At 40.5% G+C, this 23,869-nt stretch overlaps 1 protein-coding gene across 6 annotated transcripts in view; it reads right to left on the minus strand.

The window, feature by feature from the left end:
* NFYC (nuclear transcription factor Y subunit gamma) overlaps positions 1-23,869 on the minus strand; it is a 62,368-nt gene that overhangs the window by 11,933 nt on the left and 26,566 nt on the right. For 3 of the 6 annotated variants that reach the window (XM_061122256.1, XM_061122258.1, XM_061122259.1), the window contains 4 exons: positions 16,141-16,253; positions 9,088-9,159; positions 7,559-7,672; positions 4,255-4,350 (listed from right to left, as the gene is read on the minus strand). In XM_061122256.1, the coding sequence (XP_060978239.1) occupies positions 4,255-4,350; positions 7,559-7,672; positions 9,088-9,159; positions 16,141-16,245 (387 nt within the window). In that variant the 5' untranslated portion in view covers positions 16,246-16,253. Of the gene's footprint in view, positions 1-4,254; positions 4,351-7,558; positions 7,673-9,087; positions 9,160-16,140; positions 16,254-20,077; positions 20,168-23,869 lie in introns of those variants that run through there. The other 3 variants (XM_061122257.1, XM_061122254.1, XM_061122255.1) reach the window with 3 other exon arrangements.

Below are 23,869 nucleotides of genomic sequence, written 5' to 3' on the forward strand. Positions count from 1 at the left end.
TGTTTACACGCACTACAGCATGGTTACAGTCTGAGGGTCCGGGGTTGGCCGGCCCCTGACCACTGACAGAGATCGGCGTCTGCTCCGGAGGGGTGCGACACACGAGACCCCTACCTGGGACAACAGAAACAGTACAAACATACAACCACTTGGCTAGCTGAGCAAAAGTATCAGCTAAGCTTACTCGGTTCTGTGCTCTGGACTGAGTTTTTCAGGCTCAAGGAAAGAGGAAAAGACTTCTCCAAGGCAGAGACCCTGTGGATTGCCTCAAAGCTCCCCAAAGGGACATACAGAGAGTTGGTATTGACCCTATCTCCAATCTGTTCTTCCACGGTCCTTTTCTCATGAAAACTTTTTGTACTGGTCAAATTCACTACCTTCCCTGCTAGAATGACAGGCCTATGAAGGCAAAGCTTCGATCTCTCTTGCCCCCTACTGTCCCTATTACTATTCTCCTTTCTGGCACTCAATAAGCAGGTGCTAAATGATAAACAAATTCATAGGGTCGGGCAGACAATTGGAGGTAGGCAAGTATTTTTTTTTTAAACCCAAGCTGCGTGCATGCATGTATGCTTAAGTTGCTCGGTCACGTCTGACTCTTTGTGACCTCACGATCTGCAGCCCACCAAGGTTCCTCTGTCCATGGGATTTTCCAAGCAAGAATAGTGGAGTGGGTTGCCCTTCTCTGCCCCACAGGATCTTCCTGACCAAGGGATTGAACCCAAGTCTCCTGCACTGCAGGTGGATTCCTTACTGGCTGAGCCACCAGGGAAGCCCTAACCCAAGTTGGGAGTATGACAAACACTCTTGAACCCAACAACTGTCAGCAACAGACAAGAACCCCTAAACTCTTGCCCCCTCTAGGATTCTGCAGCCACCGTGTGGGGATACACTCTTGTCCACTGTAGGATGGGGCTGGGTATTCTTTTGCTTCCCAGGGACTGGGGGGGCCCAGGATACTAAAACTAGGACTGCGGAGATCTAGCTTCTGAGAAACTTGGATCTCAGCATGCAAGGTTCCCTGACGTCCATTCACCCAGTCTAGGCAGACACTTTGAACACTCTGGGTTTCTAAGCTAGCCCTTCAACAGGAACCAACTTTCTAAGTTAATGTATTCTGTGCTTCAGGCCCAAACAGTATGAACCCTGGACATGATCATGCTGAGGCAGAAGAAACAGGAAGCCCCCTTTTATTTGCATCTAGGTCTCAGTTTCCAGAACAACTTAACTGTGACAACATTATCTCCATTTCAACTCGAACTTCTCACCCTTATAAATAAAGGTCCACCAGTCAACTAGATCTTGGCTATGACAGGGGTAATACTGATACCCTCCCCAGCCAAGAAACTGAGGCCAACTACTCTTTTCAAGGCTCCGGAAATAGGTTCAATGAATTTATTTTCCCACTCAGAACTCCCTTCCCATTTTATAAAAAACATTAACCATTAAAGTCCAAACCTAACTTGAAAAAGCTCTTGGGTAATGAACGAGTATAGAGGACTAAGAACTCCAAAACTAACTTGTAGAAGTCTTGGGGAGTAGGGAGCCCCACGACTTCACCTGCCCTTGGCCTGTGACTGTTCTGCCTCCAGTTATCCTTGACTACAGCGAATCTGCAAGTGAATACTGTCTTTTTGCCAGAAAAATAGCAAACACTTTACCACTTTCCGAAGCTAAAATATCCTTTGCCAAAAGCTGTGAGAACATGTAAAGAGCTTCTCCTATGCTGCCTACAGTACCCTCTTAAGCTGTTTATAAATTAGGCAATGTCTGGGACACTCTGTGAGTATAAAATAGAGGCACCAAGGTTTGCGTTTTGAGGACAGGCATGTCAGCTCTCCAATCACTGGAATGGAAGGAAGCATATCTAAGCTGCTTCTGCATTAGAAGACTCATTCTGCCAATGGAGGTCAAGCTAGAAAGGGAGTGATTATGCTTGGTTTAAAGAAATGGGTGAAGAGAAAATGACGTTTAAATGAGCAGGAACTTTCAACTCATAGCTTTATGGGGTAAAAGTCAGGTCTCAACTCTCTCCTGCTTGAGTAGTCTTTACTTGCTTCACCAAAGAACAAGAGACATCCCCAAGCATCTCTGAGAAGTCAAGGACCTTAGATCAACAACTCAGTATTTCTGGCTCATTTCTTTCCCCAGCAGTGGGAAGCCACCCCCTGTGCTAGAACAATCTCTGAATGACTGGATCACTCCACGATGGGGCACTTGCCCAGCTTAGCAGTGGCCTCCCCAACCAGAGTGCTTGCTCTTGGAACCTCTTCAGCAGTGGAGTCTGATGAACACCACCAGAGAATGAGCAGCATTGCCTCCCAGGGCCATCACCACAGTGGTGTGCAGCCAGCCCCCAAAAGTACATTTGCTTCAGTAGCAAGAATGAACTGCTGCTTCCTTCAGAAAGGGTGAGTTTTGGACAGTAGGCGCTTTTAAAAGACTTAAGGAAGCTGCCAGCCAATTTGGAGCTTGGGAAAACTTCATGTCTACAGAGGATTAAAAGTGCTATCTTAGAACTTCAGGCCAGCTTTCAGCAATCTCAACCTTTCAAAAAAGGCCAGGCAGCAGCTGTCCCGAACAGGATGCCAATCAATGGCCTGAACGCCTGCAAAGAACTGAACCCAGGCAGCAAGGAGCTGTCTCAGCTAGACACACTTTAAAGGAGACGGATCACAGCATTCAGAGTCAGGCTAGGATGTAACAAGGAGCTCTCTGACACCCTAAGAGAGTCAAGCACTGAGGACACTGGAGGAAGGGAGAGGACGGGACCATTCTCTCTGGCCAGCTGGCTCGGCAGGCAGCCCACAGGAAACAAGCAGGAGTTGATGCAAGGAGCCTGAGCAAGGCCTGATTTTGTCACAGAGCTCACCACCTTGTTTTTAAAGGGGGCTTCTGAAACAAATTCCAACAGGGAGGGTGGGTGAGTGGTATCAACTGTTTGGAAGGAAGAGAAGGGGTCTGAGTTCTTCTTTAGGGACTTCTCAGGGAGGAGGGAAGCACCCAGAGGAGGAACTGCGCCGTGGGCACAAACCTGCAGTGTATCAAAGGCCACGTGCGGCGGGACGACCGTGGCAGCCTGCCGCTGTAAACATCCGACTGAAAGCTCCTTGCGACGCCTTACAGCTTCCAGTCAAGGATGTTTACAGTCGCAAAGACTGCCCAGGAGGACGGAGACGCGGAGAGGGGCCCCGGGCCGGGAGGGGGCACAGAGGGCTTGCTGACCCGAAGGTCCCAGGCAGGGTCACAATTACAAAGGTCGTTAGAGATGCCCACTTCTCCTACATGCTCTTACTGGTTATTAACATGAGACAGCACAAGAGAATGGTCACTACTGAATGACTCCTATTTCTAAGGATAATATACTATGAAATAATTCATTAAAAACACTGAAAATTTTATTAACAAGAACAAAGCAAGCAGATCAAGGCTCAGCTTTGCTCCTGCCAGACTTTGCCACTATTCCAAGTATCTCTACTATAGCCAGTGAGTCATGCAATCTGCAAGCCTAAAATGATGAGCAACATAGGAGAGGGATCTATCAAAATTGCAATTAAGAGCTTTATGCACCCAAAGTGCTGAAAAACAATGGTGTGACCTCTGGAGAGGAGCAAACAGAAGAGCAGGAAAGGCAGGCACATTCCTTCTCGTCACTGCTTAGAAAAAGTTTAAGTAGAGGTTCTCAAATCTGGTTGCACATTAAAAGCATCTGGAGAGCTTTAAAAAGGACTGATGCCTGAGCCTCCCCCTCACAGATTCTGTTTCAGTCAGTGTGGGGGGCAGAGCATGGGCACTGGTATTTTTAAAAACTCTAACAGGTGATTCTAATGTGCAGCCAGCACACTTCGTAGAGAACCACAATCCGGAGCGAGAGAAAACCAAGTCCACTCCCTTCAAACACAACTATGCACACACAGAAGCTGCTTCCCAGAAGTCTAAAATCTCTATAACCTGTTCTCCCATCCCAGATTTAAGAACTCTGATAGACTTCCTAGGTTACTTTGAAATGAGCTACACTTTACTGTTGTTAACTCGTCTTTACTTTTCATTTTGTCTATTTTCACTGAGACACCACCTCAGAGGCACTGAGTTAAAAGTATCCCAAAATGAGTAACAGGAGATGTTAAGGATGGATCTGGTCTAGAGAAAGAGAAGCAAAAGAAGAGCAAATGACTTGTGCTGACAGAGGAAACGGAGATCATCTGATACCAGGATGCAAGGCACCCTCTCGTCGGCAACGCCTTCCCAGCTCACCTGACGCTTCGGTGGTTTCAGCTCATCTCTTGGAACAATATCGATGAGAAAGTCAAACTGATCAAATTTTGTAATCGCCATGGCGATATCATTTCTCTGTAACAAAGAAAAGCAGGGTGAAAACTTAACTTGGGGAGAAACTAGTTTACCTGGCTTTCTACTCTCCAAGTTACGATTAAGGTTAAGATGATGACTTCTAAGTCAAACTAAAGACCCACGGCCAAGCCTATAGCCAAAAAAAGCACACTCAAACTCTTACAAACTTCAAATGATCACACCTGATGGACAAACACTGACAAAAAAAGAGATACATATAGCTCATGCTCTACAGACTAGATATTTGAGCCTCCAACTATTAACACCTCTGCTAGATCCTGCCCCAAGGTCTTCCCCACAACTGTTAAGATTATCATCCTCCAGATACATTCGTACAAATCTAGCCTTTCAACTGACAGGTTTCTGGTCATTCTGTGGTTAGCAAAGTTAGGCTATTACTCAACCTTATAACCTTTTAAGCCCCTAAATAATATTTTGACTCTTTGGTTCACATGTAGTTTATAATCTATTTTGAATTTCTTAGCTGAAATCCTATTTCAGTAACTTTTTACAATATTTTTCTAGTCATTGGATCTATATATGATAGTTTCTACAAGATTACAATTTTTATTTTGAAATTCAAAATGACAATGTCAAATTCACAGTTTAAATACTGTGTAACATGACATGAATACTGGAAATCTGAAGCCACTAGGGTAGGGACTGGGGGGAAGAGAACATGAGTCAGCTGACTATTATAATGCTACTGAAACTAAGGCCTGCTCTGATGAGGTTCTTTCTAAGAGTGCCATTCCCTTTCTTTAAATAATAAAACTAAAAGATTTTTAAATTAAGAACCAACACACTGTGTACTTAAGGTTTGTGTACTTCATTGTAGGACAATTATAAAGCAAAAGAAAAAAAAATAGAGAACACTAATAAGTGATACACATATTGCAGTATTCAGGGGAATGTAAAGTTTTAAATACATTTAAAACCAGATGATTTGGTGGACAGAGGGAAAGACAAATATGGGACTAAAACGAGTAAAGTGTTAATGGTAGGATCTAGGTGGTGAGTTACACAGATGTTCACTGTAAACTTTGCTCATGGTTAAATTTTTTCATAATAAAATGTTGGAGGGAAAAGTCAACATGCTAACAGAAATCCTCAGCAAGCTCTATATATCACACTTAAAAGGTGACTCATCAGATAAAATAGGAGGGGATGGAAATTTTCTGTTTTTTTTTTTTTTCCCCTTCCCTTGTCTTTGTAATGGCCCCGAGCCACTGAAATGCAAAACTCCAGTCCGACCTTCTTGCCAACCACCAGCCTGATAATAAACCCTCCCAACAGAGGCAGGGCACACATTAAGGGTGCCAGGTCTCATTTAAGATTAGTACGACAGAGTATCACATTCATGATGATGTCACCTACTCAAGCTACCCAGATGGCTCATCTGTGGATAGAATGAGGGGAAGAAGAAAATAAATGATCACCTTTAGACATATACTGAAGCATTCTACAGAATTTTGGAAACATATACTTAAACAGGTCTTTTAAACATTTTTATTTTGCCTTTTTTAATGCTAATATTTTACCAATTATCATATTTAGTGAAAAAACAAAACAAAAAAGCCAGAGAAACTTCAAGTACACAGCTTGATGAATCTGAATACATATACACACCTGGACAGCTATCACCCATATAAGAACATGCAAAGGTTCCTTCTATTCCTTTCCAGCCAACTTCCTTCCCTTACTAATCTGAAGCAACCACACTCTGATTCCTGTCTCCATGGATGATGACAGTGTATGATATCATGTGCTGTGTAATTTTTTCCTCTGTTTCTTTTGCTTAAATATGATTGAGATTCATCCACATTGTTGCATGAATAGTTTGCTTCTCTGACTGTTGACTAGTCATCCATTTTAAGAATACATCAATTTGTTAATATATTTACATCTCAATGGATATCTGAGCTATTTACAGGTTTTGGCTATTATAAACAAGGTTGTTACAGACAGTCTTATACAAGAATGTCCACACTTTGGGGAGTACATGTAAGAGTGGAATGGCTGGGTCTGAGATTAAGGAAATGCATTTTATTAGAAAGTGCTAAATAGTTTTCCAAGGTGATCACACCACTTTACATTCTAACCAGCAATAAATGAGTTTCAGTCATTTCACTTTCTTGTCAACACTCGGTATTGTCAGTCTTTTTTATTTTAGCCATTCTAGGGGGTACAAACCAGTATCTCACTGTGGTTTTAATTTGTATTTCCCAGATGACAAATGATGTTGCATATCTTTTCATTGTTTATTGGTCATTTGGGTGTCTTCCTCTTTGAAGGGCCTGTTCAAGTGCTTTGCCCATTTTACTTTTCAATCTGAACTGATCCTGAAGGTAGCTTTAATTAGATCTCTCTAGATCCACAGACTTCCTCCAAGACAATATAAAGTAAGTTTTCAATATCTAGCTGCACGAGACTATAGAATTTCTAAGGGTAGGAATCTGTCTGTTTTGTGTATTAATTCCCAGGGCTTAGAACAGTGCTTGGCACACTGCGGGTATTCATTTAATATCTGCAGAATAAATGAACAAAAACATGCATTTTCAGTTTTGGAGGTAACAGGAAACAAAGAAAACATAATGTACTTCCTTGGCGTTGCTGTTAAAATACTGGCACTCCTGTATCTGCCATACTTTTCCTCTTATGTCTGGGAAATCTTTCCTCTAAGAAAGGGTCTGGGTGTTGAGTGGAGGGTCTGTACACCCAATGACTAAGGGGTCTTCATACAATAAGAAAGTGATTTGCTGGATTAAAACAAAACAAAAAAAAAGAAACAAGAAAGAAGGAAAGGATTCCCAGGAAAACAGAGAAGGAACAAAAATGCTGAAGAGGTTAGTGAGGCTATTCTTCCTGGGACTGTTCTTTCCTGGAGACTCTGAAGGCTTCCAACTGGAAGCTGTTTAGATCTGGAAATAGATAAATAATCACTTTAGCCTCCGTTTACAGTGAGAGCTCACCAAGTACAAAGTTCAGTCACTACGCTGTGACAAACAGGGAAGTTGGAAATTAACATTCCTGGTAGGGAAATACATACTATCTTGGCCATAAGGTCTGCCTGCTTCCCACCAGTAGAGGAAGATGCCAGTTAAACACATCAGTTTGACAGAGGTCTAGGAAAGAACAATCTTTGGTCCAAAGCCATGCAAGGGAAGAAGGCAAAGGCAGCTGCTTGCCTAATTTTCTACAATATTACCTGAAGAGTCCGGCGCTTGTTATCCTCTGTATGGATCCAGGCTCGGAGAGTCAACTCTGTGATAAAAATCTGGGCTGCCTTGGCAAACAACACAGGGGCTTCTGCACTGATCATCTGCAACAGACGTAGGCCCTCCCTGTCAATCACCAGCAAGTCATTCAAACCAGTCAGTTTGTCCCTTATCTCATGTCCTGCCAATGGGCTATGGGGCAAGGACTAGAGAACAAGAAGGGGGTCGCCTCAAGAGATTCCAAGGTAAAATAAATCCATGACAAAGCAGGGACAAAGCAGGTAGCACACAGAAGGGACGAGGGAGAAAGGTTATTTATCTAGCACCTTCCATGTACTTTCTTCCTCTCATAAAAGCCTTTCAGAGAAACTAGGATTTAGGAGAGGTGAAGTGACTTGCCTATAGACACAGAGCCAGCAAGTGGAAGGATTTAGGTTCTAAGCCAAAGGGAGACAATGTGGGGAAAGATAATGAGTGCCAATGAATTTTGGGAAAATCTCCAGCTTCTCATCCTTCTTGGCTTTACTTTTTACATAGGGGAAAAGAGGTAACAACTTTCCAGGGTTGCTGTGGGACTCAAATGAGACAATGTATGTAAAAGTGCCTGGCACATACTAAGTCCTCAAGTAATGGAAGCTGCCTTGATGAACCTGAATTCAAAGTTCAACCTCTTGGTCAAACAAAGCTCTGGACCCTGTGCAGCCTTCGTGAGGTGGTCTGTGTGGTCTGTCTGTGTGGTCAGAGGGGGTCTGTCCTCCGTGAGGACAGAGTTAAGGAAGCAGGAGCTGAGAACTGGGATCTTGGTTCTCCAGTTCTAGATGAGTTTCTTTTAACCTCTTTGTGTCTATCGCATATCTACGGGATGGTGAAACTAGTAACTCTTATCCTGTGAAATCTCACGTTACTATGAGGAAGTAAGCTAATAAAAAGGAAAACTGCTGTAAACTGTTAGCTTTCTATACAAATACAGGAAACTATTAATTTGGAGTGGAGAGACTTGCTCTCTTCTTGAGAGAACTGTAATAAGAGGCGAACTCCTAGGAATACAAAAATGGTCAACCCAAGTAAATCTTCTCACAAGCATCAATTGTGTAAAACAACTCACAGCCTGAAAAGTTATAACAAGTGCAATATCATCATCAAACATTTCTTAGAGCTTGGATCAACTAACTACAGACCGAAATAAGATGCTAGGAAGACGTCACTGTCCTGCTGACATGATGATACACGTTTACGCTACATAGTGGAAAGAATCAGGCAATTCAAAAAACAAATACTTAGTATCTTGGATTTCAACAGCTAGCAAACAGGGATATTCCCAATTTTCAGAAAAGTACCATACAATAATTAAAACTGTTCAATTTCAGCTCACTTAACAATTTTAGAGAGGAACCAAATACAAAACCAACAGACAGTAATACTTTCATTTTTGTTTAATTAAACTCTGAGCTCTAGAGAAATGAGCAATAATCTTCCCATTGTTTTACTTTCAGTATGATAAAAATGAACGTGAATTCACCTTCACATCTTCATCCAGTTTCATAATCTTCTTAATACGAGCCAGTGGGAGTTCCTGGACTCGGAAATCTTTCTGAAATGAGGAACAAGAGGTGCATAAATGGTAGGAATAATTAATAGGATGTGACAGGCAGCATGAAACCCCCTGGTTGATTTAGTCCCTCCTTTCAGAAAATATGGCAGGAGAGAAATTACAAATGAAATTAAGAAAACACAAGCTCTAGAGCAAAATACTTCTTAACCAATGCAGAGCTTCCAACAAAGGGTTTCAGGATAAACTTACGATGCCTTCTAACAGGGCCCTCATGAAAAGTAACCCCAAACAATACCAGGTTCTTTGCAAGAATATAGAGATGCACTATGAATGCATTTTTCCCCCTTAAGAAAGTTTACCAGTCTACAATATGCAGATTAAAATGAGATTTCTGGCCTTAGGGGTTTTTCTCCAAGTTGCTAGTTTTTCCTTCTAATCAAGCACTACAAGGGCAAGTGCCAGCAATACCTGACCACAGTGACTGCTCTCTTCAGCCAATGTGACACTGGCTATTTCTGACCTTTGCACTAACATGACACCAGAAACTGGGGAGGAGCTCCTTACCCATCACAGCATCAAAGGCCCTATCTTCAAAATCTGCTGGGGGTGGGGGTAGGAGTAGAAGAGTGTGGCAAAAGGGTAAGGGTGAATTTAACAGCTGCTATGTAGGAGTAGTCCTGTCAATTTTTTCTTAACAAACAAGACTAAGTAAGTTGGGAAGAAACCACTTAACTTTACTGTGGAAAGGATTTAGGAAAGGAATTTTCGATCAGCACTACTCAATTACTTGTGATTTAAGTGCTTTTTCATTTTATTTTGATACTACTGGTATTTAAATACACAGCCAATGATGGATGGAATTCTAGAAATAAAAATCAATTTTGGGTTTCAAAGCTGCAAAGAAGAGAAAACTCAAAAGGCAGAGATTAGCTAAAATCAGCAAAATCCCTACTGGCACTAGGTGTCAAATGATTGATACTATAAGTGGTCTGAAATGTGATTCACCAAATCCAATATGCTCACCTGGGAATTTACATCATTACATTACGGAGGAAGCAGCTCTTATTTGAGATTTGGTGTAATTAACATGCATTAGTGAACTTTCTTTTCCAAGACCAATAAAAAACACCAACTATACGTCAAAGAAGGCAGTGGATCATTTTGGGGAAATATCATCAGCCTTCCCAGAATCTATTTTATGAATACAGAAAAATAGGAACTATTAAGATGAAATGTACACCAAGACATCTAATTTTTTTTTTTTTTTTTTGGCCGCACCTTGTGGCATGCAGGATCTTAGTTCCCCAACCAAGGATGGAACCCATTACCCCCTGCAGTGGAAGTGTGGAGTTCTAACCACTGGACCGCCAGGGAAATCCCAAGATATCTAATTTCTCCACCCAAATCCAACAAGCTGCTTGGCTACCACTGACCTCTACAAAACCCCAACATCAATTTTTTATCTTTTCCTTTTCCACATTAAGTATCAGCATTTTCCACAAAGCCTCTAAAAATCTAACTCTGGAGTGGTAGAGGCTTAGAAGTCCAGCTTACTAAAATTTCACCAAAAGGAGATAGCATAACACATTCTAATTTTTTCTCCTCCTCTTTCATCTGTACCTTCATGCAACTCAACTGATAGCAAATGTATGATACCTACTACTATGTGGAAGATGCAAATACACAGCCGGGCTTCCCTGGTGGCTCAGATGGTAAAGCATCTGCATGCAATGCGGGAGACCCGGATTTGATCCCTGGGTTGGGAAGATCCCCTGGAGAAGGAAATGGCAACCCACTCCAGTATTCTTGCCTGGAAAATCCCATGGACAGAGGACCCTGGTAGGCTACAGTCCATGGGGTCGCAAAGAGTCAGACACAACTGAGTAACTTCACTTTCTTTGAACAGCCAAATAGTTTAAAGACTATCACTTAAGAAATATTATAATCCCCTAAGCTGTACTAGAATGGGGGTGTAAAATCCCACAGGGAAAAGAAAGAAATGACCAACTGGCAGTGGTGGGTTGGGGGGAGGTGTTGGAGTGAGCAAGAGGAGTTGGTAAATGTTTCACAGAGGGGCTGACACCTAAATCGTGTCTGGGGATCCTGCAAATCTGCTTGCTGGAAAAGTGTTACGTGAATGTTATTCAGACAAAGGACACAGCACACACAGAAGCACAGAGACAAAAAAAAACCTGGCCTATTTAAGTTTTAGATGTATGACCTCAGTACAGAGGGGAGAAGCAGGAAAGGGAATGCTGGATTGGGGCCAGACCCTAAAGGGATTTAAAAACAAAAAACATTTAACTACAGAAATCAATCACTGGTCCTCCTTCTTGTGTGGTGTATCACGCAAAATGATGCTAAACAGAAATGCCAAAGAAAATGCTAGGGATGATAGTTCCTTTGGAAGGCCTCCCAGGATGATACATAACAGCACAAGATTATGACCACAAGATTTAGGTCTCTTACAAGTATGCTCTCATTTGGCTTCGTCATTTAATATAATTCCCACAACACTGTTCTAAGATTACTTAACTAAAGCTCAGAGCTGATAAAAAGACCTCCTTCCCCAACTTGAAAGAATAAAATATTACTTTCAGAATTTTTATGAGACTAAAATTAAAAAAAAAACAACAAGGAAAAGTCAAGATACAGTCCCACCTTGATGAAGAGTAAAATGAGGAAGAAACTTACAAAAAACTCTGTTCTAAGTCTCATACATCTTTTCTTTTGTGAGAAATTTTCTCATGATCTCTAAACCCTGAGATCTTAAAGGATCTTCAGTTGTGCTTGTGTGGCTCATTATCTCTGACAACAGCCCAGCTTTCTATAATCTCAGCCCAGCTTTCCAGTCACATGTAAGGCTTTATGACAAGCTTATTGGAGAGAAGCGCCCCTTCACGATCGGTAAACTGGCTTTCAATTCAATGCTCCCCTTGTCATTGGCAACCACGCAACTGACAGGAGTAACATTTAACTTCTTATCCTGATGCGAATCCAAGTGGAGTAACAACTGACACGTTTTATTCTTGGGAGTGACATCAGAAAGGTGGGAGAGCGGATTCTCTCTCAGAACATCTTTGTGCTCCTGACCACAACCAAACAAGTATGTTTAAAAATGCTGCCATCTGAAACTGCTGAACTTCAAGAAGTCTGAATTCACTCAATGAGAGTTTAAAGCCAAATTACAGTCAATAGGTCTCAGGCTGAACTAAACAACATCTGGAGTTTCAAATAATGATGAGGAATCTTTTGCAGGCCTACTTGTCAGGCACTCACTCTGCAAAATAAAGATTCTATCTTCTCAAAAGCAGTGATTCTCAACATGGACAGCATGTTAGGATAACCTTGGGGAGCTTCTGAAACACAAGATATCTGGGCTCTACCTCAGACTAACTGAATCAGGAACTCTAGGGAGCGCAGTCCTGGCATCACATTTTCTGAAAACTACCCTGGTGAGTATAATCCACAGTGAGGGTTAAGGACCACTGCTTTAAAGCCTTGCTGCTCAAAGTGAGGTCCCTAGACCCACAATGGCATCATCTGGGAACATGAATGAAGTGCAGAATCTCAGGTTCCTCTCCAAACCTGCTAAATCAAAATCTGTATTTCAACATGACCCTCATGTGGTTCACATATAGACAATAAAGTCTGTGAAGCACTGTTCCACAGGAAGGGCTCAAACAGCACAGGACCTATTTTTTAGCAGTCCACCAAACTTCACCTCCAAGTTCTTGTTTAAATGGTTATCTGACTTGATTGTAATGGTGGAAATGTCATCTTCCAATCTGGGGACACTGAAGAATGAAAAGATATAACTGGCAATTAAAAGAAAGTGACCAAAGCATTAAATTACTTTGAAGGCTAAATGGGGTGTAGGGAGGGAGGTTGAAGGAGGATTAGATTTTTCTTTAAGATTCAGCATTACTACCTCCCCACCTGCCCCACAAAGGACAAAAGTGAGCTCTTTCTTCCCCACTTTCAAAGAGGTCTAGAGAGTAAGATTTAATGCCAAGAAGTCTATTAATTATTGCTCCCAGAGCTCTGCTAAGCAGGAATATAGTATTTTACACAATCATCCTGGTATATAATCATTTTGGTATGATTTTTAATCAACTTCAGTTTCAGGTGAGCACCACCTGGGTTTATGGACAACGCAGAGCTTTCAAGAATGAGGAGAGCATGACGGCCAAGCTGAGACAAAAGACAGACTGCTTCTGCAGAACAGAGACCAAGACAACTGTGGCCAGAGTCTCCAATATATCATGGGCTGTATCAGCTGTGCTGAGTCGCTCAGTTGTGTCCAGTTCTTTGCGACCCCATGGACTAGCAAACTCTAATGACTTATTTTTGGAACATCTCTGTCACAGTCTTACTGTGAGACATGTTGAGAGACCACAACACCTTATGAGTGTTCTCATAAACTTTATTTACGTTGGATAGTTTGAACATACAGATTTTTTAAAAAATCTGGTAGACATTTTGAGGTATCAGCCTAAGAAGCTCTGCTATATCTGAGGAAGTCTCGTTGTTAAGTGCTGTTTGAGCTCTATAAAGGCACATACTAAATATCAGCCATGTCACACAGGCAGAGGTTAGGTCAGAGAAGCAGATGTCTTCATTTGCCATCAGCAGAGGGAAAATAAAAGTTTTGCAAAGGGACTTCATTGGATTGCATTCTCACTCAAACTTAGCACTATGCTGCTTCACACTAAATCTGAACTGGAGGAGTCTATGATTCATTTAAACATTTACTGTGCACCTATTACACTCCAGGGCTTCCCTTGTGGCTCAGCTGGTAAAGAATCCGCCTGCAATGCAGGAGACCTGGGTTTGATCCCTGGGTTGGGAAGATTCCCCTGGAGAAGGGAAAAGCTACCCACTCCAGTATTCTGACCTGGAGAATTCCATGGACTGTAGAGTCCATGGGGTTGCAAAGAGTCGGACATGACTGAGCAATTTTCACTCACTCACTCACTCACTATTACAAGCCAAACATTATTCTAAGCATCTGATTTAAGAGATACCATGGTAGCAGTCTAGGATTCTTTTCTTGAGAGTATGTGGAAGGAAAATTTTAGCCATCAACAGAATGATTAAAAATGACTTTCCTCCTTGGTCTTCTTTCTCCTTACTCATAAAACTTGAACTAAAAGTGAACCCCTCAAAGTCATCCACTTTTAACCTCTGAAGGACTAGCTGTCTAGCTACAAAAAGTTGGTCAACACCACTATCTTCTCTGATGTCAATCAAACTTGAAAATTAAACCAAGCAGGATAAAATTAAAGCCCATATTCCTCTTCACTGCAGCATTATTCACTATAGGCAAGACAAAAGCAACCCAAATGCCCACTGACAGCTGACTGGATAAACAAAATGTGGTATATACATATATACAGGAAATACCATTCAGCCTAAACAAAGAAATCCTGCCATATGCTACAACATGGAGGAACCTTGAAAACATTATGCTAAGTAAGTGAAATAAGCCAGGCACAAAAAGACAAGTACTATATGATTCTACTTATATGCGGTACTTGGAGTGGCCAAATTCATAGAAACAAAGCTGAACACTGGTTACCAAAGGCTGGAGAGTGGGGAAAGTGGATAGTTGTTTCACGAGTGTAAAGCTCCAACTCTGCAGGATGAAAAAGTCCTGGAGATCTGTTTCACAACAATGTGAATATACCACGGAAGTGTACATTTTAAATGGTCAAGATGGTAAATTTTGTTGTGTTGTTTTTACCACAATTAAAAAAAAAATTCAAAGTCCAACAAAATACAGAAAAGCTAGGTGCTGAATTTGAACTTCTAACGGTCACCTGGTCAATTGTCTGATCCTGAATTTGTTTCTGTACTCAAGCTGGAGCAAACCTGCTGCACTGCCTAGTCCCACCAGAACTCAGGAAGCACTAGTTTTACACCAGGCTGATCCCAGCACTAAAACCTGAAAGCTTAACCGTGACACTATCTCCTCAAAACATACAAAATATCCCACTTCTCACTTTATAATTCCATTTTTTCCCTCCCTTCTGTTTTATATCTAAGATACTATTGATAACTACCACCTTTAGACTGCAGAAGGATGATTTTTCAGTGGAAATCCACCAGTGAACACAGGCCACTCAGAGAAAGCCCAAACCAGGTCAAATGCTAAAAATCCCCCATATGTCCAGAATATAGGTGTTTTTTTTTTTGACCCCTGAAGTCAGTGGACATTCATCACAATGAGAAGTTATCGTTTATTTTATTTGTTCATTACCTGCTTCTGTCTCTCCCACCAGAATGCACGCTCTGTGAGTGTACTAGTTTTGTCTGTGTGGTTCACAATAACTAGACTAGCCATAGTAGGTGTCTAAGTATTCATCGAGTACATGAAAACTGATCAGGTATGTCAGAGATTAAGGACCAGAAACTCTTAAGAAATTGCAACTTGAGTTCTACATCAGGAAAGAATTCAGTATTCGCTCTGCCAGGATGCTAAAACCTCTGCGGCAGGAATGACATATCTAACATAGTACTCCTTCAGCCATTTGCTGAAATGGCACCAAACAGAACGTTCTTCATTATGGATATAACATCGTACTCTCCCTTTTAATGCTTCAGATTCATCACTGTGCCTGACTCAGTAACTATTTAATACATATTTATTTGTTGTCGAATTAATTGCCCAACAGTTTTCACCGGGTCCTAGAAACCTGGCAGGCCCACTAAATCAGGCCACAGAAAAGAACTACAGCTTCTGGGGGAAAGGAAGCCCTGCTTTCCTGCATTCTCTAAAAGATCTGCCTCACACTAAACAGTCTCCAAGTCAAAGCATCCACAGGCCTAAAGAAAGCCATTAAAAAAAAAAAAATCCATGTAGTTACTTCACCTAAAGTAAATTAAATCGTCATCTTCCTACCCACAGGTCAGAAATGAACTATACCTTTGTAAATGGTGCTTGAGATTAAAAATGCTTTAGCCTAAGTTTTGGTTATTCATCTCAAAGCTCGTTAAAAGTCTCTCACTTTTCCTTACCACTGTTAAATTCCGGATTTCTTCCATGACACGAGGCCAGAAGGACTGCAGGCTCTGCTGGGCATCGCTGCTGCTAGCACCACCAAATCCTCCTTCTGTGGACATTCTGACAGCTAAAAACAAACACACACACGACACATGTTACACATAATAAAGTCAGGCTTTATATCTATTTATATCTTTCCTTGTGGATGTTTTCACTAATTCATTCAGTTTTTCAGTCTGAGAAGATAATACAATTGTGCTGAAGAGGTTTTTCACACCAACTTAAAGTCTTAGAAAAAAATGAGGAATGTTTTCCCTTTCCTCCAGCTTATATCACAGAGACTAAGAAGAAGCTGAAATCAGAAAATCTAAAATTCCTAGGGGGAAAAATAAATAAATAAATGAATATACATATATATATATATAAACTGCTAGAAACCCAAACTCAAATCCTAATGTGAATCAAGGACTTTTAATGTCTTATTCTGAAGAGAAGGGGAAAAAAAATGTACTCTGCTGCCCTGGTGCTGTCCATAGTTTTCAGTGCCGTCCTCTCCAGTGTTTTCCAGTTCCACGTGGCTTCTCTGTGCCACAGCCTGCAGCACATATATTAAGAGTCCCAGGTGACTAACACTGTACATAAATGTAAACCAGAGTCTTAAGACTAAGAGCCAAGTTCATTCTGCTGTTTTAGTCACTGTGGTCCCATTTCTTTGGGGCTGACGATTATTATTCTTTCTAATCTCAAACTAATCTGCCTCAAAGGACACAAAATCTGTAAAGCCCAGGCCAGTAACTGAGTGGATGGCACAAAGTCTTTGAAGTCACTTCCAGTTCTTCCCTTACCTGAACCTTGTCGTCAGGCACAAAGTCAAACAAAGCCCACCGACAATTGGAAGCTTTAAAGACGGTTGAAAAACAACGGGGAATTAAATTCAGTAGAGAGAGAAGAGGACCAAAGTTTGGTCAACTGCTTTGTCATGAGGGAAGGAAGATGAATAAGGATCACTGCACCAGCTATATCTATACCATAAATATAGATAATACAGTAATGTTTGAAAAGATTTACAGAGGGAAAGTAAAAAACTGCAGATGGCTTAAATGTTTATCTGGCAAATACTTAAATCTAAGAAACAGTTTAATTAAACAGAAAGAACAATAAACTTTAGTGATATCCCAAGAATTTCTATTCTGTGAAATTACTCAAAAAGATTTAACATGCCAGTGACAGGATGCTGGCGGAGAGCTATGTAAGTCTTTAAGAACTAACTCTGAAGGGCTGAAAGAAAAGCAGCAAGGCCAGGTGTCACATGACCAAACTGCTACTTCCCAGGGTCCCTGTGGATGCGTGCCGGGCAGATCAATCTCTATCAGCAGAGTGGACGAAGGCTGATAAATCTAAGTTTAGACTGTGAGGATGTCTGATTCACTCCTAAATGTTTGCTTGGGATTGTCCTAGAAATCTCTGATTTTCTTTTTTTCCTTTTTCTTCTAAAGGAAATGATGAGAGGAAAGAACAGAAGGAAAACAAGAGTACAATCTTCAAAGCAGATTTCACCCTGGTGTAATGACATTAGTGGGTGATGATGTAATGGGAAAAGGTTTGGAGCCAATTTCTGGTGCTGAAGGCCCACAAGCAGCTCTATACATCAGCAGGAACTCTAAGTCCTAGGAAGCAATATGATCCTGGAGTTTCTGGAGGGAATTAAAGTGAAGAGTGTTGAATCACAGTTGGAAATGACTAGATTAAAATCTTGAGTCCTAAAAATCCAAGTAAGAACGTTTCAGCTCAGCTCCCATGACATCTTCACTTATCACCATATGCACGTGACCTATACACTATTCTCTTAGATGTACTGAGAGCAAAGAAGTCAAGGTAATCTAGAGAAGTTTAGTTATTTATTTTTACTAATAGATTCTTATGAGGTACTCATGACAATGATGAGAGCGAGAATCTAACCTTTTTTAAAAGGTGCAAATAAAATTTTTCCAGAAATGAAATTAATTATCAAAAAACTTTAAAAACGAATCTAACCTTTTACTGTATGGACCCAAGGAGAGGCCTGATCTTACAGAATCTGCCATGTAAGCTGCTATGGTCAAAGAAGGAAGAGGCATAGTTGCCAGTGTGATACTCTGTATAACTTGCTAATGAGAAGCAGGATTCCTCTGAGTGCAAAGGTCTTTAAGATTTACAAAGCTGGTAACCAGTTTTGACTATCCTCTGATCTCCTCCCACAAATGTTATCAAGGTACATAATTCAAGAAGCATTTTTAAAACCATCTGGGCATAGTCTGCTTTTAAATCTTGAATGGCCCCAACTAAGCATGTGCTGGCGCAATCAGTTCCCAAACATCTGTGCAGTCAATAGTTCATGAATGAATCTTTGGCTGGCTCAGAGCCACACACTGTTGGAGTGGGGGTGCGCACAAAACAAAAGTTAAAAAAATTTTTCTGGAACTGACATACATATTAAAGGTTATTAAGTTTTTAACTTGAGAGACCCATTCTGAATTAGAAAACCATAAATGGATAATGGCAAAAAAATCCAAATCAATAATAATGTTCTTTACATTTAACTGCCTCATAGAACCTTAAAACGGAGCAGGGGGTGCTTTAAGAACCACTCAGGTTCAGCTCCTCTAAAAGATGCTCACAGCTCTACTTCAACCTCTGCCCAGCTCCCTCAATTCATTGAAACACGAGCTCCTCCCCCTACAGTTCTGAGAACCTGGTGCACTGGCTAGGCATTCTTTTCCATCTTTGGACAGCTCTCACTGCTCTTCTTTACATTAAGCTGAATTTACAAACAAAGGATCATTTCAGCTTTGGATGTAGTTACAACTTTTATGATTTTTCCATCCAGAAACCTCTTTTCATAAATTCCTGACTTCAAAAAAACAAAGGTACTGTACTCTCCTCATCAGGGACAGAAGATCTTTTCATGAGGAAAAAGAGAAAATGGTTTGGAGCATGTTTTCTAGCATCTTTGCACAGAAATAATTTGTAGATAATTCTCAGTATCTCTTGGAAGACCATAAATTGTTACTATAAATTCCTAAAAAAGGTGAGTATTTTTATTCAAAAGGCTTTCCTTAAAGCAGATCCAGTCTTTACATGGGGCTTTATAAATTAGACCAAATCTCAAGCAACAGATTTTATGAAAATAAGCTAGTATTCTCAATATTTTCTGACCGTGGCACAACTTAAAATTAAAATAATAAAACCTAATCATAAACAAATTTTGCTCACTAAACACCCATGTTGAAAAACATAAAGTAACTTATCACTTATTTTAATATTACATTAATTGCAACTAAATTGATTTTGCTACAGAAGTAGCCTATTTGTAACATCTACAACCCATGGAAAATATGCCAGGTTCATCTTCTAGAATGATGAGAAAGGAATGGATTTAAAAGTAAGAAAGAGATTTATATCCCAGGATGCTTTTTACTCCATGTTAAATTGCTATTGCTATCATGAGATAAAGCTATTTACATACACTAAGACCAAGCCGCATTAACTGACTCTTCTGAAAAATGGACAATAGTATTTCCCAGATTTAATTCATAATTAATATTAGATTTATCATTCATGTTCATTAATTAGTTTATAAATACCCAAATAAGAGTGCCTGATTAATTATTTAATAAAGACTTAAGAATCAGATAAAGTATTGAATGGTTGTTGCTATAAGAAATCTCAACTCATTATCTTTTAATTTATCTGGTTTTAAACACAGCTTCTTTTCCAAAACTAAAATGGGAAGAATCAAAGGCCACCAGGAAAAGGCCATTTCTCCAATGCTCAAATCAACTGCCATCTCTCCCAGGTCTCTAAATCACCACAAGTGATCACTCCTTCCATGAACCTTCAGAGCTCTTAATCTGTACTTCTTCCTGCCCTCACCGCATTACCTTGTATGATCATTATTTATGTATTTCTTACCACATTTCCCCTTCTGGTTTATAAGCTTCTTGTGGGTAGGACATGAGTATGAGTCATCTCTGGAATCCCTCACAGCACCTAGAACAAAGTCTGATAAATAATTACTTCTGAATGAAGGAGAGTGGTTGCATATGTATTTTCTGAGGAAAAAGAGGCCTCTTGGGAAGCCTGGCTCTGAAATAAGATTTATTGGGACCGCAAATTATTTTTAGGAAGTTCAGAATATATGAGGTTCTCGCTGGGCCTTTAAAGCGTTAGTAGGACTACAATCAGAAAGAAATACACGTGACTTGCTGAAGTGAATTTAAGATAAAATGAAGGAAGAGGACAGACAGACACACATACACATGTCCTGGAAGTTACAAGGCAGACCAGAAGGCTGGAAACATCGGTGTGTACTATTCCACCGCATAAAACTCTTGAAAGTCAGAATCTTCTCAGAAAGGTGACCAGGACAGATGAACAAAGTTTGAAAAATTAATGACAAGTAAGTAGGAGGAGAAAGGGGGTGGGGAATACCTCTGTTTGGCCATCCACTGCCAGGAAGATAAGGAGAAAATCATGCAGAAAATGAGATGATTCGATCAGATCACTCAAGGGCACACAATCTAACTGTCATTCAAATATCCAGTTACTCTTTATCATTCTTGAAGAAAGAAGACTTAAGCAGTTTTCAAAACATCTCAAAAGCAGAGTGCTCCTCCTTTGAGATTCTCCTGGAAGTCTTTCAAGCTCTTGGTTTTGACCAGGGACCATTCTTACCAAATCCTCCCTGAGTGACATGCTGGACATGGAACAGGATGCATCAAAATGATCAAGCTCATAAAATACAAAGAAACATAAGGTTTTACTACAATATCCCCTAGTCTCTAAAACCCTGCGCCTTTAGAGCTAAAGCCTATTTCTTGGCATATACCTCACTCTCTCTACAAAAATCCTTTGTAATATGTCTAAACCCACATATAGCTCTCTAAAGTAACTAAAGCCAAACAAATGTTGTTGGGAAACAATACCTAAATCCCTATCATCGCAACAACTATTCAAGGAAAAAAGACCACAGGAAACTCCCCTAAAATGAAGACCAATCTTTGATCAATGCTGCTTCTTATTAAAATACTAGAGCTGCCCCATTCCAGGTAGTCAAATTTTACTTAAAAATAATGCTCTCACTGTTAAATGTAAGCAAATATGCCTTAGCCCAGTTGTGACTGAAGAACAAATCTAAACACTGGTACCTTCTTTTACCTCAGTGGCCCTCACCATCCAACTTGCAGCCTTTATTTAGGCTGAATGCTGAGAATGTCCCTAATAGTTCCTATGTATCTCCAACTTAATATATATGAAGCATCTCCCTATGTTCAAAGCATATTAACTTCTTCACTTCTTTTCTTGACTTGCATTTTGATCATGGTTTCCTGTCATTAGATACATGATTTTCATTTTGCCCAGTTAGTAGCTCTATCGCACACATTTTATGTTCCAGTACTCAGGTATTTATTGAAGTTAGTTCCAAGCTTCTTTATTTGAGTTGGCTAAAACTGTTGAGATACTATATTTCAAACGGGGAATGAGAGACAACGAGAGATAAAGAAAGAATATTAATATGAATGAATGAAGAAGAAAGCTAACTTGTGCTTGCTATTTTAGATATTCTCTCAAACTACAAAGAAAAGTGAAAACTAAATTTGAGAACTGAAATTTCTGCAACAAAACAATTCCAACATCAAGCTGGTTCTCATGTTTACATAGATGCGCCTAAAACCATTATCAATCACAATGGCTAAAAAGGATTTCAAGCGTTAAGGAGGCATATGACAATTTCAAAAGAAAAATAACACTGTTCTGGAAATAAAAAGACCTTCGTTTGTGAGCTGGCCTGCTGCCGACTAGCTAGTGTCCTTGGGCCAGTCACTGTACTAAGCCACTGCAGATGCAATGTCCACTGAACACATACACCAAAGGGCAAAGAGGGCGTCTGGTATGGAAGGCCTACACTTCACTGCTTGAGGATGCAATAAGTGAATGAATACAAGGCAGGGTGACAAAGAGAGAAAAGAGGGTTCAATTGTCTTTATTTAAGCTCATCTAAGGTTTCTACCGAAGCAAGAAAGCACTAAGCCTAGTGCCAGAAACTTGACTACTTAAGTTCTAAACATAACTGGATACCAGATGGTCATGCTTACTGACAGGTTACTATACAGTACCCCACTACTATAATAATGAATAATGTAGTCTTACTGGAGACCCCTTTCCCTAATCCTGAACAACGCCAAGTTCAGTGTTTGAGGGGGTGTCTGTCTTGAACTCCAAATGGCTAAGTAAGTCTGAAGCCCCTTTTCTAACTGCCTACAGAAGAAACTGTGCTTTCCAAAAGACTATAGGTTGGAACTGGCTGCACACTACTCTTCCTGAAGATCTGTTCACAAAGACACATTTTCAAACTGGCAGCAGAGACACTTCCTTCAGAAACAAAAACATGTTTCTGTTTGCTGTCTACTACAACATAACCTTTCAAACAAGGACTAGATCATAATACAGTGTGTCTGGAAAAAAAGGAAGGTAGAGCAACTTATGGTATGAAACTTAACAGGAAGGCATGACCAGAACATTAAAAAAAAACAAACCTGTTTCTGTGGAATAGAAACGATATGTAAACATATTACTTCACACACTTGTTTCCTCATTCCTTCAATGATGTCCAACTTACATGATATATGTTATATACACAGGCCTGTATGACAGCAACAAAACACTATCAGTATTTTGTATTATGGAGAAAAAAGACCAACAGGTATTTTAGTGAAGTATTCTAAAGGCAAGGGCCCACAAACTACAGCCCCTAAGCCAAATCTGGCTTGCAGCCTGTTTCTATAAATTCACTTTTACTGGAAGACTGCAGCCTCATTCATTTACATTGTCTATGGTTGTTTTCAACGCGGTAACAGTAGAGTTCAAGTGTTACAAAAGAAAGTGTATGACCAACAAGCTAAAAATATTATCTAGCCCTTTACCAAAAAAGGGGATTTGTTAACATAACAATGGGGAAACTGAGTGCCAGAGATTGGAAAGCTTGCAGTAGATTACACAACTGTTAGATGGCTTCCTCACCCATTCAATCTCCAGCCCGCTCCATGCCACAAAAATACCTGTTACTCTCTCTTGACACTCCAACCTAATGAAAGTAAATAAATTTCTGAAGGAAGAATGACAAGTAACTGTTTTTTTCAGACTCTGAGCCTCAAAGAAAATTCTAACACAAGCTGGAGAAAGAATAGTGCTATGTGTGCTCAGTCGTGTCCAACTCTTTGAGACCCCATGGAATGTAGTCTGCCAGGCTCCTCTGTCCATGAGGATACTCCAGGCAAGAATACTGGAGTGGGTTGCCATGTCCTCCCCCAGGGGATCTTCCCAACCGAGGGATGAAACCCAGGTCTCCAGCATTGCAGGTGGGCTCTTTACCTTCTGAGTCACCAGGGAAGTCCACAGTGCCTGTTGTTTAAGCTAAATCATGTTCAAAACAAAGAGTCATTCTGCTTCCTGGATCCCTTCTGAGACTCAGAAACTCTAAGAACAACCTTTCACCCAGTCTCTAGCAGGATCCCGAGTTGACGTATGCCCAGAAGTGAAAAGTGTGATTCTGAAGAATGTTTCAAAGATACCAACTTAAGAGCTTTAGAGTTTTACATAATACTTGTTTCATACATTATCCTCAGTTGATCTCCACTCAGCTCAGGGACAAAGATATCCGTATTATTTCAATTTTACAGATAAGAAAGCCAAGAGTTGGGTATC

This window comes from Dama dama, chromosome 20 (genome assembly GCF_033118175.1).
Source record: "Dama dama isolate Ldn47 chromosome 20, ASM3311817v1, whole genome shotgun sequence".
Classification (NCBI taxonomy): domain Eukaryota; kingdom Metazoa; phylum Chordata; class Mammalia; order Artiodactyla; family Cervidae; genus Dama; species Dama dama.